We start from the raw sequence: 13,388 nt of genomic DNA, 5'->3' as shown, positions 1-13,388 counted from the left end.
GTAAACACGGAAATGATGCCACCTTCTCTGCTCCATCTCTCCTCTCAGGGCCCCCAGGAGGCGGCAGACCCAGCGCTGGGCCAGCAGGACGCTTCTCGGACCAGAGACCAGGCAAGTGCTCGCTGCTCCCACTCCTGCTCGAGAGACCACCTCTCTCCCACTTCTCCACGAGAGAGCAGGGGGCTGCCTGATCGTGGCCCAGCCTACACCCCGAGACCTCCCTGATGAGCTCTAAGGCTCCCCACCCTGATTCCCAAACTCTAGAAAATGACCACACGTCAAGTGACTAAGAGCACACCCTGCCTGGATTCAAATCCCTGCTCCTTCACGTCCCCGCTGTGTGGCCCTGGGCAAGTTATGTAACTTCCCCGAGCCTCAGTTTCCTCATTTTAACATGGGAATAATACCAGGACCTACTTCAGAGACCGTTGTGAGGACTAAACAGACTAATACACATAAAACCGTAGCACGTGGCCGGGAATGTTAAAGACCACGCTAAGTGACAGTGACTATTGCATGTGATATATGTGCCTGGTCGTCCTCACACGCATCACTGTGGCTGCATCGTAGTCCTTGCTTTCTGATGCACCAGGCACAATTTTGTATATGTATTCAATAATTTTTAAAATGATAGCTACTGCCCTAACCGGTTGCTCAGTGGATAGAGCGTTGGCCTGCGGACTGAAAGGTCCCAGGTTCGATTCCGATCAAGGGCATCTACCTTGGTTGCGGGCACATCCCCAGTAGGGGGTGAGCAGGAGGCAGCGGATTGATGTTTCTAACTCTCTATCCCTCTCCCTTCCGCTCTGTAAAAAATCAATAAAATATATTTTTTAAAAATAATAGCTACTATGATTTGAGTGACTTCAGATATTATAATTCCCATTTTACAGATGAGAAAACTGAGGCTCAGAGACATTGAGTAATTTGCCCTATACCACACAGCAGAGGTGCAGACCCAGGCTATCTGGCTCCAGAGCCCACACAAGTGATCAGTACCCCTTTGAGGTCTGTTTTGCCTGCATCTGATTAAGCTCATGGGACTTGTTATAAAACATGGACTTCAAGGCCCCACTGCATGGGCTGCTGATTCTGCGTAGGGCCCAGGAACCTGCATTTTGCAAGCTCCCCTCAGTGGTTTTGACAAAGACAACATTCTGAGAACCAGCGAACGGCACAATGTGGTCACCCCGTCAACGGGAGGCCATAATTCTGTTGCAGGGCTGTGGGTGAGTCTGGTGCACCTGGTATACAGTAGGTGCTCATCCCTCGTGGTCATGCTGGAGCCGTTGTTGCTGCTGCCATTGTAACACAGGGACTCAGCTGCCTCTTTCCTGCCCTCTCTCCATCTCCCCTGCAGACGTGGCCCCCAGTGACCTCTGCTACCCAGGGGCCTCCATCCCACCCTGGGAGGAGCGACTCGGAGTCGGAGCCAGGGAGGACCGGGCGGGCCACGCACCAGGCTCTTACTCCCAAGTGTCTGCTGCTGCCCCCCAGCCTGTCGCGACCCCTGCCCGCCAGCCCCCACCCCCCGAGGAGGACGAGGAGGAAGCCAACAGCTACGATTCGGATGAAGGGAGTATGTGGCACTGAGGGCAGGGGTGTCTGGGAAAAGCCCCTTCAGGGTCCCCCCACCAGGGAGACAGGAGGGCTCCCGGGAGGGTCCTCTACACCCTCCCAGCTCCACAATATGCCAACCGTGACAAATGCATTAACCAAGCTGTAAAAATCCAAGCTTGTGTTACCGTATTCACAACACGACATCAACTTACTAAAAAAACAGTAACATCCTATTTTTTTATTGGGGTAAAATACCTGTAACATCTAAGTCACCGTGTACCGCATTGTAAAGAGTGCAGTTCGGCGATATTCGCTTTGTCCAGTTTGGTGGCTCCTCACCAAGTAGATCGTGGAATTATCACGTGACCAGCATCCACTCCTAGGTATACCTACGCGGTTAACAGTTCCAAAACTCTTTACTGTGTGTCTTCCAAGAGCAATTTTTTAAGCCATTTTAAAATTTCTGGATGTTTCTTTTTGCATCCATGCAATCAGGGATGTATGAAGTGCCTGCTTTCTGCCCCTCCCACTGAGACCCAAGTCCTAGGGACGGACACACACACACACACACACACACACACACACACGTCCCAAGAGCTCTCGGTCAGGTGGAGAGATTGGACCCGCTTAGATGAAATGGACCGAGGGCTGTGGGCGGTGGCATGGCTTTGGCCCACGATGTCACCCCTTCTCGTTGCAAAATGGGAAGCAGAATACTGCCTCCTGGGCGGGACCGAGGAGGGTAAACGGAGGCACCCCCTGGGAAAGTGCTCTGTAAACTGGAAATCATTATCATTTTAGTGTTAAACACACACGAGGAACGGGTATCACGTAATACGCACACTTTTCTAAGTGTGTTCTGGGCACGTGCTCATGTGATTATCCCACGGGGCCTGGGAAGAGTTGCCTTTGCTGCTCCTGGTTCACAGGTAGGGAGACGGAGGCTCCGGGGGTTCAGGGACTTGGCCAAGCTCTCACGGCCAGTGAGTGGAGGGGCTGCCGCACATCAGAGGCCAGAGCTGGTGAAAGGCCAGCTGTCCCCTCCCCATCCCGTGCTCTCCCGCGGGCCTTGGGGACTGAGTCTTCCTCTCTGTAGGCTCGATGCTTAGCCCAGGCAGGGCGCATAATCAGCGCTTGGGAAATGTTTGTTGAATGACTGAGTGAATGTTCTCTTGGTTCCTGCCTCTGCCCCCTCCAGCCACCCTGGGCGCCCTGGAGTTTAGCCTTCTCTACGACCAGGAGAACAGCTCCCTGCACTGCACCATCATCAAGGCCAAGGTGGGTGAGGGGCCAAGCTGGGGACCACACGGGCTGCGCTGGCTTCTCCGGGGACTTGGGGAGGACACGGGTCACCAGGCTCCTCTCTGTTGCCCTGCCTACCTGTGGCAGTGACAGTGGTGAGAAAAAGGCAGAAATTAGCCACAGCCCATATTGTGGGGGAGAACTTCCCCCGGAGATGGTCTCAGAGGGCCATTTAACGGCAGCCGCCTCCCAGGAGCAGAGGCAGTTGGGCTTCAAGGGCAGAGCCCAGCTCCCTGGAGGGGACGAGTGACAGTCCAGCCTTGATGGAGCATCTCCATGTGCCAGGCACTTGACAGGTGAAATCGTGTGTAAGTCTCCCCGCTCCACGAAGCAGGGTTATTCGCATCCCATTTGACCTGCGAAGACAACGAGGCTCAGACAGGTTAGGAAACTTGCCTGAGGACACACAGCCAGGAAGTGACATGGCCGGGCTTTAAGCCCCGTCTGCCTGATTCCAGGGCTGTTTTCCTTCTCTCTCTGGCTTCAGAAGAGGAAGCACATGGGGTGGACCGACGGGCGGGACAGAGGCCAGGGGCTGCGCCCAGGGCTGCGGCAGCGGAGTGGCCGGCCCTCCCAAGGCCCTCGCACCATTGCCTTTTCTCTTGCAGGGACTGAAGCCCATGGACTCCAACGGCCTGGCCGATCCTTATGTTAAGCTGCACCTCCTGCCGGGAGCCAGCAAGGTACCATATGGCCTGGGCCTCTCGGCGAGCCAGGAACATGGGCCCTGGCAGACGCCCAAGGTTCCCAGCCCAGAGCCTAAAATAGCCCAGCTGCCCCCAACCCCCTCCTCCCTGAGTGGCCAAGTCCTTTCCAGGGGTGAGAGGTGGGCCAGGAGTCACTCTCCCTCAAGGGGCAGGGGCTCTGCCCATCTCTCCAGCCCAGAAACCTGAAATCCAGGAGCTTCCAAAGGCCAGGGGAGAAGCAGATGCCCCCATGATGCCCTCACCTGCTCACATACCTTCCATGGCTCCCCAGTGCTGACCATGGCCCCCCTCCCCCTCCCATTTTATGCCCCAACCAAACACTCCTCGTCTCTCAGTGGAAAGGAATCGCTCTCTTTGGATCTCAGGGCTAAGCACCTGAGATAATGTTCTGTCCTGAGAGAAATGTGCCCCCTCCCACCTTGCCGCTCGCTCCCTGATCATCGCTTTGCTCTGCGGAGGAGACATGGGGTTCGACCCACTCAGAGGGGCTTCCTTTGTCCATTTGATGTGGATGCGCTCAATACAAGGGTGACCGTGCACTTGGTTGCATGATCTCGGCAAACTGCACGTTAAAAATCTCTGCTGCAAGTACTGAATGCCCCTTAAGACAAAAGAGGACACACGCACCGCATACACACACACGCACATGCACATGCACACACACACATACACACACACACACACACACATGCACACACACAATCTTTTTCTTTGTTTAGATCAAGGTACAACAGTCTCTCATCTGGCCACGGCCAGACTGTGAAGTGTTTGGCCACTTCTTCTAACTCCCCAGTGACATTTGCTTCTCCTGAAGGCTCTCTCCTTCGCTCACTCCTAAATCCAAACTTGCTTTGCCAAGGAATCCAGTGAGTCATGTTAGTCTGAATTAGATTCTCACCAGGCCCCTCTTCAGAGTTTAGTACATTTGTAGCCTCTCTCTTAGAGTGAAAAACTTTGTCTCCTCCCTGTCCCCGCCCGCGGTCCCCAGCCCCCTAACAAATTTCAGGCATGAAGGATGCTATTTGGGAAAACCTACGGAACCCTCCCAGGATCCCCAGAAATCGTCCTTCGCTGCCTAGGAGTGGGTGACTCCTATTTCTGCCTCCCTGACCGAGAAATGATTTTTTCCTCGAAGGAAAATATCTTCCTTTCTTTCTTTCTTTCTTTCTTTCTTTCTTTCTTTCTTTCTTTCTTTCTTTCTTTCTTTCTTTCTTCCTTCCTTCCTTCCTCCCTCCCTCCCTCCCTCCCTCCCTCCCTCCCTCCCTCCCTCCCCCTCCCTCCCTCCCTCCCTCCCTTCCTTCCTTCCTTCCTTCCTTCCTTCTTTCTTCATTTATTATTTTGTTAATCCTCACCTGAGGATATTTTTCCATTAATTTTTAGAGCGAGTGGGGGAGAGAGGGAAAGACAGAAATATTGATGTGAGAGAAACACATCAATTGGTTGCCTCCTGCACGAGCCCCAACTAGGGCCCGGGCCGGGGAGGAGCCTGCAACTGAGGTACATGCCGTGCCCTTGACCGGAATTGAACCCAGGACCCTTTGATCTGCAGACTGACACTCTATCCACTGAGCCAAACCGGCTAGGGCTCGCTCTTTCTTTTTTTAATCCTCACCTAGGATATATTTTTTCCATTGCTTTTTCAGAGAGAGAGAGTGAAAGGGAAGGAAGGAGAGAGGGCGGGAGAGAGGGAGGGAAAGGAAGAGAGAGGGAGGAAGGGAGGGAGAGGGAGAGCAAGGGAGAGAGAAACATCAATGTGAGAGAGACACATCAATTGGTTGCCTCCTGCATGTGCCCGATTGGGGGCGGGGAGAGAACCCACAATCGAGGTACATGCCCTTGACTGATATCAAACCTACTGACACTCTAACTACTGAACACACCAGCCATGGCACTGCTTTTTAATCTTAATGGAAAGTTCAAAGAGAGAGCCTACTGCGTGGAGGGAGGGGTGGCTCAGTGTCCAGCCCTGTTGATGGCTGCAGACATCACCCTGAAGATGCCCCCCACTCCCTGAGACGTGCATTTGGGAGCCTCTGAGCCCCTGTACACTCCTAAACGGAGTGTCTCCTAAATCACTCCTCCACACCCCCCCCCCCCCCCCAAATTAGCCCAAAGGGTGTGGCTGCGGGGCTGGCTCCCCACTGAGGCTGGTGTCTGTCTGTCCGTCTCTGGGCTCTAGTCCAACAAGCTTCGGACAAAAACCCTGCGGAACACCCGGAACCCCATCTGGAACGAGACCCTCGTCTATCACGGCATCACGGACGAGGACATGCAGCGGAAGACGCTCAGGTACCTGCCGGGTGGGCAGAGGGGGCCGAGGCTGGCGGATTGAGACGCATGCGGCCCTTAAAACCTCTCTGTGTAGTGTCTTTCTTTCTTTTTTTACTTCTACCAAACAATTTGTATTTCTGGTAGAAACTTCTAACAATACAGATAAGTGAAACTCTTTGCAACTGGGTGTCTGGGCATCTGGGGTGTGTGTGTGTGTGTGTGTGCGCGCGCATGTGTGTGCATGCGTGCATGCAAAGGTTTCTTATGAAATTGAGTGCTTTAAAAAACAGACCGTCATGCCCAGCCGGTGTAGCTCAGCAACTGAGCATCGGCCCAGGAACCAAGAAGTGGCCAGTTTGATTTCCAGTCAGGGCACCTGCACGGGTTGTGGGCTCCATCCCCAGTAGGGGGCGTGCAGGAGGCAACCGACCATGAGTCTCTCTCATTAATGTTTCTACTTCTCTCTCCCTCTCCCGTTATCTCTAAAAAAATCAATGAAAACATACTTTAAAAAATGGACCGTTAATCAGGCTGTTTTAAGAAATGTATATTTTATTGATTTTTTACAGAGAGGAAGGGAGAGGGATAGAGAGTTAGAAACATCGATCAGCCGCCTCCTGCACACCTCCTACTGGGGATGTGCCCGCAACCAAGGTACATGCCCTTGACCGGAATCGAACCTGGGACCTTTCAGTCCGCAGGCCGACGCTCTATCCACTGAGCCAAACCGGTCAGGGCTAATCAGGCTGTTTTAACCATATGTTGATTATCTTATCTTCTACAATGTTGTCTGACACTGCGTTTTAAATTATATCAGTGACACGGGAATACATTCTTCTTGTAAAATATGATAGAGGAAGTAACCCCTTTTATGTTAGTCCCCACCCACCGCCGGGGTCCACTTCCTCCTCCCGTGACCCTGGGCACTCAGACCATGTTGGCAACTTGGACAGTTTCGTGCGATGTATCTGGAACCTTCCTTTTTTCTTGACAAAGTGTCTTAGAGTCATAGCCATGAGGCACATTTAGATCTACGTCATTTTAACTGCTTCAGGGTTTCCCACCGAATGGGTTGATTACAGATTTTTTAAAAAATACTTTAATTAATAAATATTACAAATATACAGAAAACTGTGGATTATAATAGAACAAACATCCATGAACACAGTACTCAGTCTTTTTAAAAAAAAATCTTCACCCAAGGATATGTTTTTATTGATGAGAGAGAGAGAGAGAGAGAGAGAGAGAGAGAGAGAGAGAGAGGGAGAGAAAGAAAGAAAGAAACACTTATCAGTTGCCTACCCTACAGGCCCCAAGCAGGGATCAAACCCACAACCTTTTGGTGTACAAGATGACGCTCCAACCCACTGAGCCACCTGGCCAGGGCCTAGTACTCAGACTTTAACACACACCTGGCCTCGTGCTCAATAAACAGGAAGTTAAAGTGCCACTATGCACATCACACGTTCTTTGCCAGCATCCATCGCAGCTCTCGGAACAGAGTGAGAGCTCACTGTATGCTCTTTTTTCTCTCCCCACCCTCTGGGGGGTCGCAGGATCTCTGTCTGTGACGAGGACAAATTTGGCCACAACGAGTTTATCGGTGAGACCCGCTTCTCACTCAAGAAGCTAAAGTCCAACCAAAGAAAGAACTTCAACATCTGCCTAGAGCGCGTGATCCCGGTGAGTGCCTCCCCCTGAGGTGCGATGGGGGGGGGGGGGGTAGGGGGGAAGAGTTCTGGGGGTGCTGCCTTCCTCTGGGCCCGTGGGGTGCCACACAGTACAGCTGCTGAGAGGGGCTGAAGATTTCAGGTCAGAGCCTCAGGGTGGGGTCCCAGCTCTGCCTCGTACCAGCCCGGCGTTAGCGTCAGTTCTCCGACTGGCAGAGTCCTCTTTGGTGACACTGGGGCGGGCAGCGTGCTGAGGCAGTGGGGCCGGCCTGGGTTCAAGGCCCGGGTCCGCTACTCTCCCCGCTCCCTGGCCTCCCCGAGGGTTCTGAGCCGCTCTGAGCCTCAGCTTTTCTCTTCTGTCAGTGGGCATGATACAGTGCCTGCCTCGTGAGAGGTTTGTGTGAAAGACACAATCAGAACAGAACCCAGTCCACAGTGAGCACTCGACATGGTCAACTGTCGTTCTTATGGGAGTCCTACTGCCGACCCACCTGTCACTCATGAAGGCATAACGCCCACACAGATGAGCAGGGGGCAGGATAGCTCAGTGCTGAGAGCACAGACTCTGCACCCAGAGTCCCTGGGTTGGAATCCTGGCTCTGCCACTTGTCATAGAACCTGGGCCCTGTCTTTTCATCTGTGAAACGGGATGTTATTAGAGTATCCGTCTGCTCGGGGCTTTTAAGGATTCCCGTGAGAGTTCTTCTAAAGCATGAGGACTTGCTTGTTAGATGTGCTTCTGGCTTCTTGAGAAAGAACAAAAACCAACTTGAGGTTCTCCAATGGGGCTACGGCTCAGAACCAACTGGAGATTTAAAAACCAGAGCCTCACCAGCTAAGATCCCGACTTCGCAAGGCAGGGTGGGACCAGCCATCTGTACTTTCAGATATAATCCAACCTGCCCTTTTCGACGCTCGGGCCACCTCGGGCCCAGGGAGGGGAGTGAGCTGCCACGGTCACACCATGAATCCGTGGCTATGTTTCCCGCCAGCCAGAGCCCAGGTCTCCTGCAGCCGCCAGCTCCCAGGCAGAGGGCCAGCTGCCCACGGCGGGTGAGGCGGGGGGAAAGCCGTGGCAGGCGGAGGGGGATCCTATAGCAGCCTCCCACCAGATGGCTGGCCCGAGGGATGGACTGTCCGGGTGCCACACCGTATTTGTGTGGCGCAGGCGAAGGAACAAGACACAACAAGGAAAACCACAAGGAAGAAGGTGCACCGAATTCCAGGCTCCAAATAAAACTCAGAAGACAGCCCGGGAGGGGAGCGTTTCCTCTGGGCCCTGCCCAGGAACAGCGGGCTCTTCGGGCTTCCGCTTCCTTCCTGCACTCAATGAGTCCAGGTGGCCAGGACAGTGGCCAGGCTGCTGCCTGAGTCGCCAGCTCTTGGGTCTGCCCGTCTTGCTGTGAGGGGCACAGCCGGCCCTACTGGCTGGACCGACAGAGGCCGCAGTGGCCCCAGACTGGTCATCATCTTTCGCTCTGTGCCCTTGGTTCTCCCACCACCACCTTTCCCCGTAGCCCCACCAAGGGCAGGGGCCACATCAGCGCTGTCCCTTCCTCCCCCCTGGGCCTCAGTTTTCCTCATCTCTAAAGTGGGGAGGTTAACCAGCTGTTTTCACACTGTGTTCCCGAGGGCCTTAGAGTCCCCCAAAAGGACCTTGGGAGCTGCAGGGGAAGAAGCACCTGGTGGCCCAACCCCAAGACCCCTGTGCCGCCACCACCAGAGCAGATCAAATCCTGTCGGTTTTATGCATGGGGCGCTCTGCCACTTCTTGGCTGGGTGACCTTGGGCAAGTGGCTTAACCACTCTGACCCTCAGTGTCCTCATCTGTAAAATGGGGCTATGAGTACAACCTGCATCACAGGCACTAACACCGTCTGCCAGTGGTTCGTGTTATGCAGCTTTTAGCTAAAAGGGGGAAAGCTGGATGCCACAGAAGCTCGGAAATCCTGTCCTCGTGGCTCCGGATGCTAATGGAGGGGGAGGAGCATCTGGTCCTTTCTGTGTAGAGAGGTGAGCCCCATGGACGATGTTCTATTTCCTTTCTGTTTCCTCTCAGATGAAGCGTGCGGGGACCACCGGCTCCGCCCGAGGCATGGCCCTCTATGAGGAGGAGGTGAGCACTCAGTGGACATTGAAGCCCCAATCGGGGGCTGGCCCCTCCCTCTTCTTTCCCTCCCCGGCCCCACCCCTACTCTTTCTCCCAAACCCCCCTGCCCGTTGGTTCGAGTGAGAACTGCCTTGCCCATGGTGTTAGGACATGAGACCAGGTGGATGCTTTCACACCTGGAGCCCGAGGCCGGGGAAGCCCCATCCTCTCCCACCAGGGACACCCTTGAGTTCTCGGCCTCATGGGCAGAGGCCCTGCGGTGCTCCTGCAGGACGGGAGCGATGCCACCTCCCTCTGTGGGGACGGACCGGAGGCTCTTTGAGCTCTGGGTGCCCGTGCCCTCAGGCTAGGTCTCTGTGCAACCCCAGGGACCACATTTGTGAGAAGACGGGTTCTATCGGGGATCAGGCAAGGCCAGGGTCAAGGCTCAGTCCTGGGTAAGAGTCAGGGCAGTCACTGACCAGGATCAAAGTCTACCCATGACACGGGTTTAGCTTGCGGTTGAAGTAAAACCACTGACCTGTGCCCAGACCAGTCCCCTTGGCCTTCAGCATCCGCCCCTCCCTGGAGGCGGGGCTCCGCTGTCCATGGTGCTGACGGCACTAGCGCTGGCCCAGCTTCTCCCACTTCCCAGGGCCCTGCCCTAAGGCTCCCATCCAGGTGCCTGGCCCGCTCCCCTGGGGGCTCACGCGCCCTCTTCTCCTATTGCAGCAGGTGGAGCGCATTGGCGACATAGAGGAGCGCGGCAAGATCCTGGTGTCCCTCATGTACAGCACGCAGCAGGGCGGCCTCATCGTGGGCATCATACGTTGCGTGCACCTGGCCGCCATGGACGCCAATGGCTACTCAGATCCATTCGTCAAGCTGTGAGTCAATGCCTGGGGACTGTGAGTGGGCCCCAGAGGGGGCTCTAGATCCTTGCAAATGGGGAGCCAGAGAGCTTCCCCAAGACCATTGTACGCTGAGGCCCAGAGAGGGAAATGGACCTGCCCAAGGCCACACAGTGAGACAGATGACCGTGACTGGCTAATGTGCGAGGCTGGAGTCCCCCACAGTCACACTGGGGCGTCACTCGCCCATATGAGAAGTCTGTGACTCTGTCCCCTCCTGTGGCAAGTCACAGTCACCCCATTTGTACCCCCGAACTAGCAACACACACCTCCAGCCCCAGCATCAGATAAGCAATCTGGCCTTTTCCAGATTCGGTCTGGAAATGCTCAAATAAAAGACCTTAGACTTTGGGGTGATTCCCGTGATCTCACTCGCGGGGGGAAAAAGAGATGTTGTCATCTGTTAGTCAGGGTCCTCTGAGAAAATGCCACAGTGGGATTACACAGACGAGGATTTCATGAAAGGGAATGCTGTGTGAGGGGAGGCAGGGAGAGTTGGGGGACATGCAGAGCTGTTAGGAGCTGACCCTAGCGAGGAGGGGTGAGCGGAAGCTTCCTAGACACAAGTTCAGCAAGGCCGTCGGGGAGTCCTGAGGCCCCATGTCACCTAAGAGTGGGCTTGCCATAGTGCCCCCACCACATCCGGTTGTCAGCTGGGGGCATGGCCTTGGCACAAACATGGCATGGATTTCCAAGCACCGCAGCTGGGGCCTGGGTGGGTTATGCCCCTTGTAGTTGGAGGTCCCCCAGGCACATTCTCATAGCTGCCCTTGAATCAGACATGGGGTTCAACCCTCCCCCATCTCTGGAAGCTGCTGGCTGTGTGACTATAAGCAAGTTACTGAACCTCTCTGAGGCTCAGATTCTTCATTGGAAGATGGAGACAATAGTTCCAGTTCTTTCCAAGAATGAACATAAGGCCAAATGATAAAGCAATTAGAATTGTGCCTGGTACAGAACTGTTGAGCTACTCGAATAGGATTCTGCCTTGTCTCCTGGAGGCAAAGTACGTATCTGCATGGATGTGGTTGAGAGCCCGGGCTCTGGATCTCGACTGCCTGAGCTGGAATCCCAGGCCCAGTAGTCTTCAATGGTCTCTAACTGTGTGACCGCGGGCTCATGCCTTGACATCTCTGGGCCTCATGTCCTCATCTGTAAAATGGGAAGGATAAGAGTGTGCATTAGGTCCTATTTTCCTAGAAGCAGGAGCCAAGATAGGATGAAATGTGCATGAGATTTGTTGGGGAGAACGCGTGTGAAGGGAAATTGAGAGGGAGCTGGAGGAGGGCTGTGGAGACGACAGGCCTGGATACGGTCTGCTCCCTGTCGGCGGGGAGGGGGGGTGGGGAGTCAGGAAGAGTCTTAGACTGCAGGGCCGTCTGAGGAAGTTTCAACCAGGTGACGAGGAATCCAGAAGCACGAAGTCGCCCTCCAAAGGAACCCTGCATCTCTCAGAAACCGATGTGGCTGAGAGCAGCCACGGGAAGCATGGCCACGTGAGAACAGAGTGGGGAATCAGAGCCCTGCCGCTTGTCAGGCAGTTCCACCCCTGCAGCTGGAGACCCACGAGGTGCATTTACGTGGGGTCTGGTGTATAATAAGTGCTCAATAAAGGCCTGTCATTGTGGTTCTAAACAACGACCATCGTTATTCTTACTCAAGGCAACGAATATTTATTAACGTTCTCTCCAGCCTGGGAGGCGCTTCTGACCCCACGGCCTCCGAGCACAGAGAGGAGCACTTCCCTTAAGCCCTCGGTGGAAAACCAGGCCAGCGTGGGCTTTGCTTCAGATTTCCTTCGAATGAGGATTTAGTTAACAAAAGAACACACAGGTCAGGAATGAATTTGATCTCCAGGAGTAATTTGGTTTTATTTTCTCGTATGGTCCGGTAAAGTTAACTCATGGGCTGCTGCCCTGCTCTCCATTAAATCCCAGCCATGTGCAAGTTGGTTTTCTTAAATAATTCTCCCCACCGGCCCTTCTCCCACCCACCCAATCCCACCTGAAGGGGTCGCTGAGACCCCACTGAAGCAGCTGACCTGGCGGCTGTTGTGGGAAGGGAAACAGACCGTGAATCCGTTTAGGATCAAATAAAGATTTCGAAAGTCAGAATCGCCCTTTATTTTTTCCAGCATTTGGTACCTTTCAATTCCCCATCTGTTTCTCCTCTTGGAAAGTACCCTCAAAAACAGTTTGGTAAGGGAGAAAGAAATGTTTGCCCTCTCTAGTGGCTGGGAAACTGAGGCACGTTGAAGTTACGCTCAGGCTCAAAATTGCACAGTTAGCGAGAACTTGAATAAGAACCCAACTGTCATAACTCTTTGGAGTTTTTAGCCCATTTTATTTATTCCCCCAGAAACTATTGATTGTGCACCAACTATGTGCCAGGCATTGTGTCTACACTAGGGAAGAGCCTTCCAAACGGAGGAAACAGTATGTGCAAAGGTCCTGGGGTAGGAAGGAGTGAGTGGGAAGTGGGTCGAAGAGCATGGGTGAGATTTGGCTGGGCTAGAGTAGGGACCCAACCTCTCAGGCTCTGAAGGCCACATCAGAGATTTTCGAACTTTACGCCAGGACAAAGGGAAGCCATTAAATAGTTTTGAGCAGAGGAGTGACAGTAATTAGATTTGCAGCTTCTCCCTTTTGTCTACACACATGGCGTCTCCCCGGGAGTTGGGGCCAACCTAGGGGTGATGGATGGTAAAATGCCAGGCACAGCATCAGGGTCTCAATTTGATCCTTTGAGAGCAAGTTCTGGCTAAGAGCACAGACTCCAGATGCAACAGCTGGGCTCAGTCCCTGCTGTGTGACCTGAGGCAGCTGTCCCAACTTCTCTGAACCCTCAGTTTCCTTGTGGGTAAAATGGGTGGTTGTAG

At 54.0% G+C, this 13,388-nt stretch overlaps 1 protein-coding gene across 4 annotated transcripts in view; it reads left to right on the top strand.

Moving 5' to 3' along the window:
• The window catches only part of RPH3A (rabphilin 3A), a 144,576-nt gene that overhangs the window by 124,965 nt on the left and 6,223 nt on the right, over positions 1-13,388 (top strand). For all 4 annotated transcript variants that reach the window (XM_070399828.1, XM_070399830.1, XM_070399831.1 and 1 more), the window contains 8 exons: positions 49-111; positions 1,361-1,579; positions 2,759-2,838; positions 3,471-3,545; positions 5,749-5,858; positions 7,397-7,523; positions 9,570-9,626; positions 10,332-10,486. In XM_070399828.1, coding sequence (XP_070255929.1) covers positions 49-111; positions 1,361-1,579; positions 2,759-2,838; positions 3,471-3,545; positions 5,749-5,858; positions 7,397-7,523; positions 9,570-9,626; positions 10,332-10,486 — 886 coding nt within the window. The remainder of the gene's footprint in view (positions 1-48; positions 112-1,360; positions 1,580-2,758; positions 2,839-3,470; positions 3,546-5,748; positions 5,859-7,396; positions 7,524-9,569; positions 9,627-10,331; positions 10,487-13,388) is intronic.

The sequence above is a fragment of the Myotis yumanensis genome, unplaced genomic scaffold (genome assembly GCF_028538775.1).
Source record: "Myotis yumanensis isolate MYYU_CA2020_CCGP unplaced genomic scaffold, mMyoYum1.0.hap1 SCAF_19, whole genome shotgun sequence".
Classification (NCBI taxonomy): domain Eukaryota; kingdom Metazoa; phylum Chordata; class Mammalia; order Chiroptera; family Vespertilionidae; genus Myotis; species Myotis yumanensis.
The sequence above is the reverse complement of the archived record's forward strand: the minus strand, read 5'-3'. Positions and strand labels throughout refer to the sequence as shown.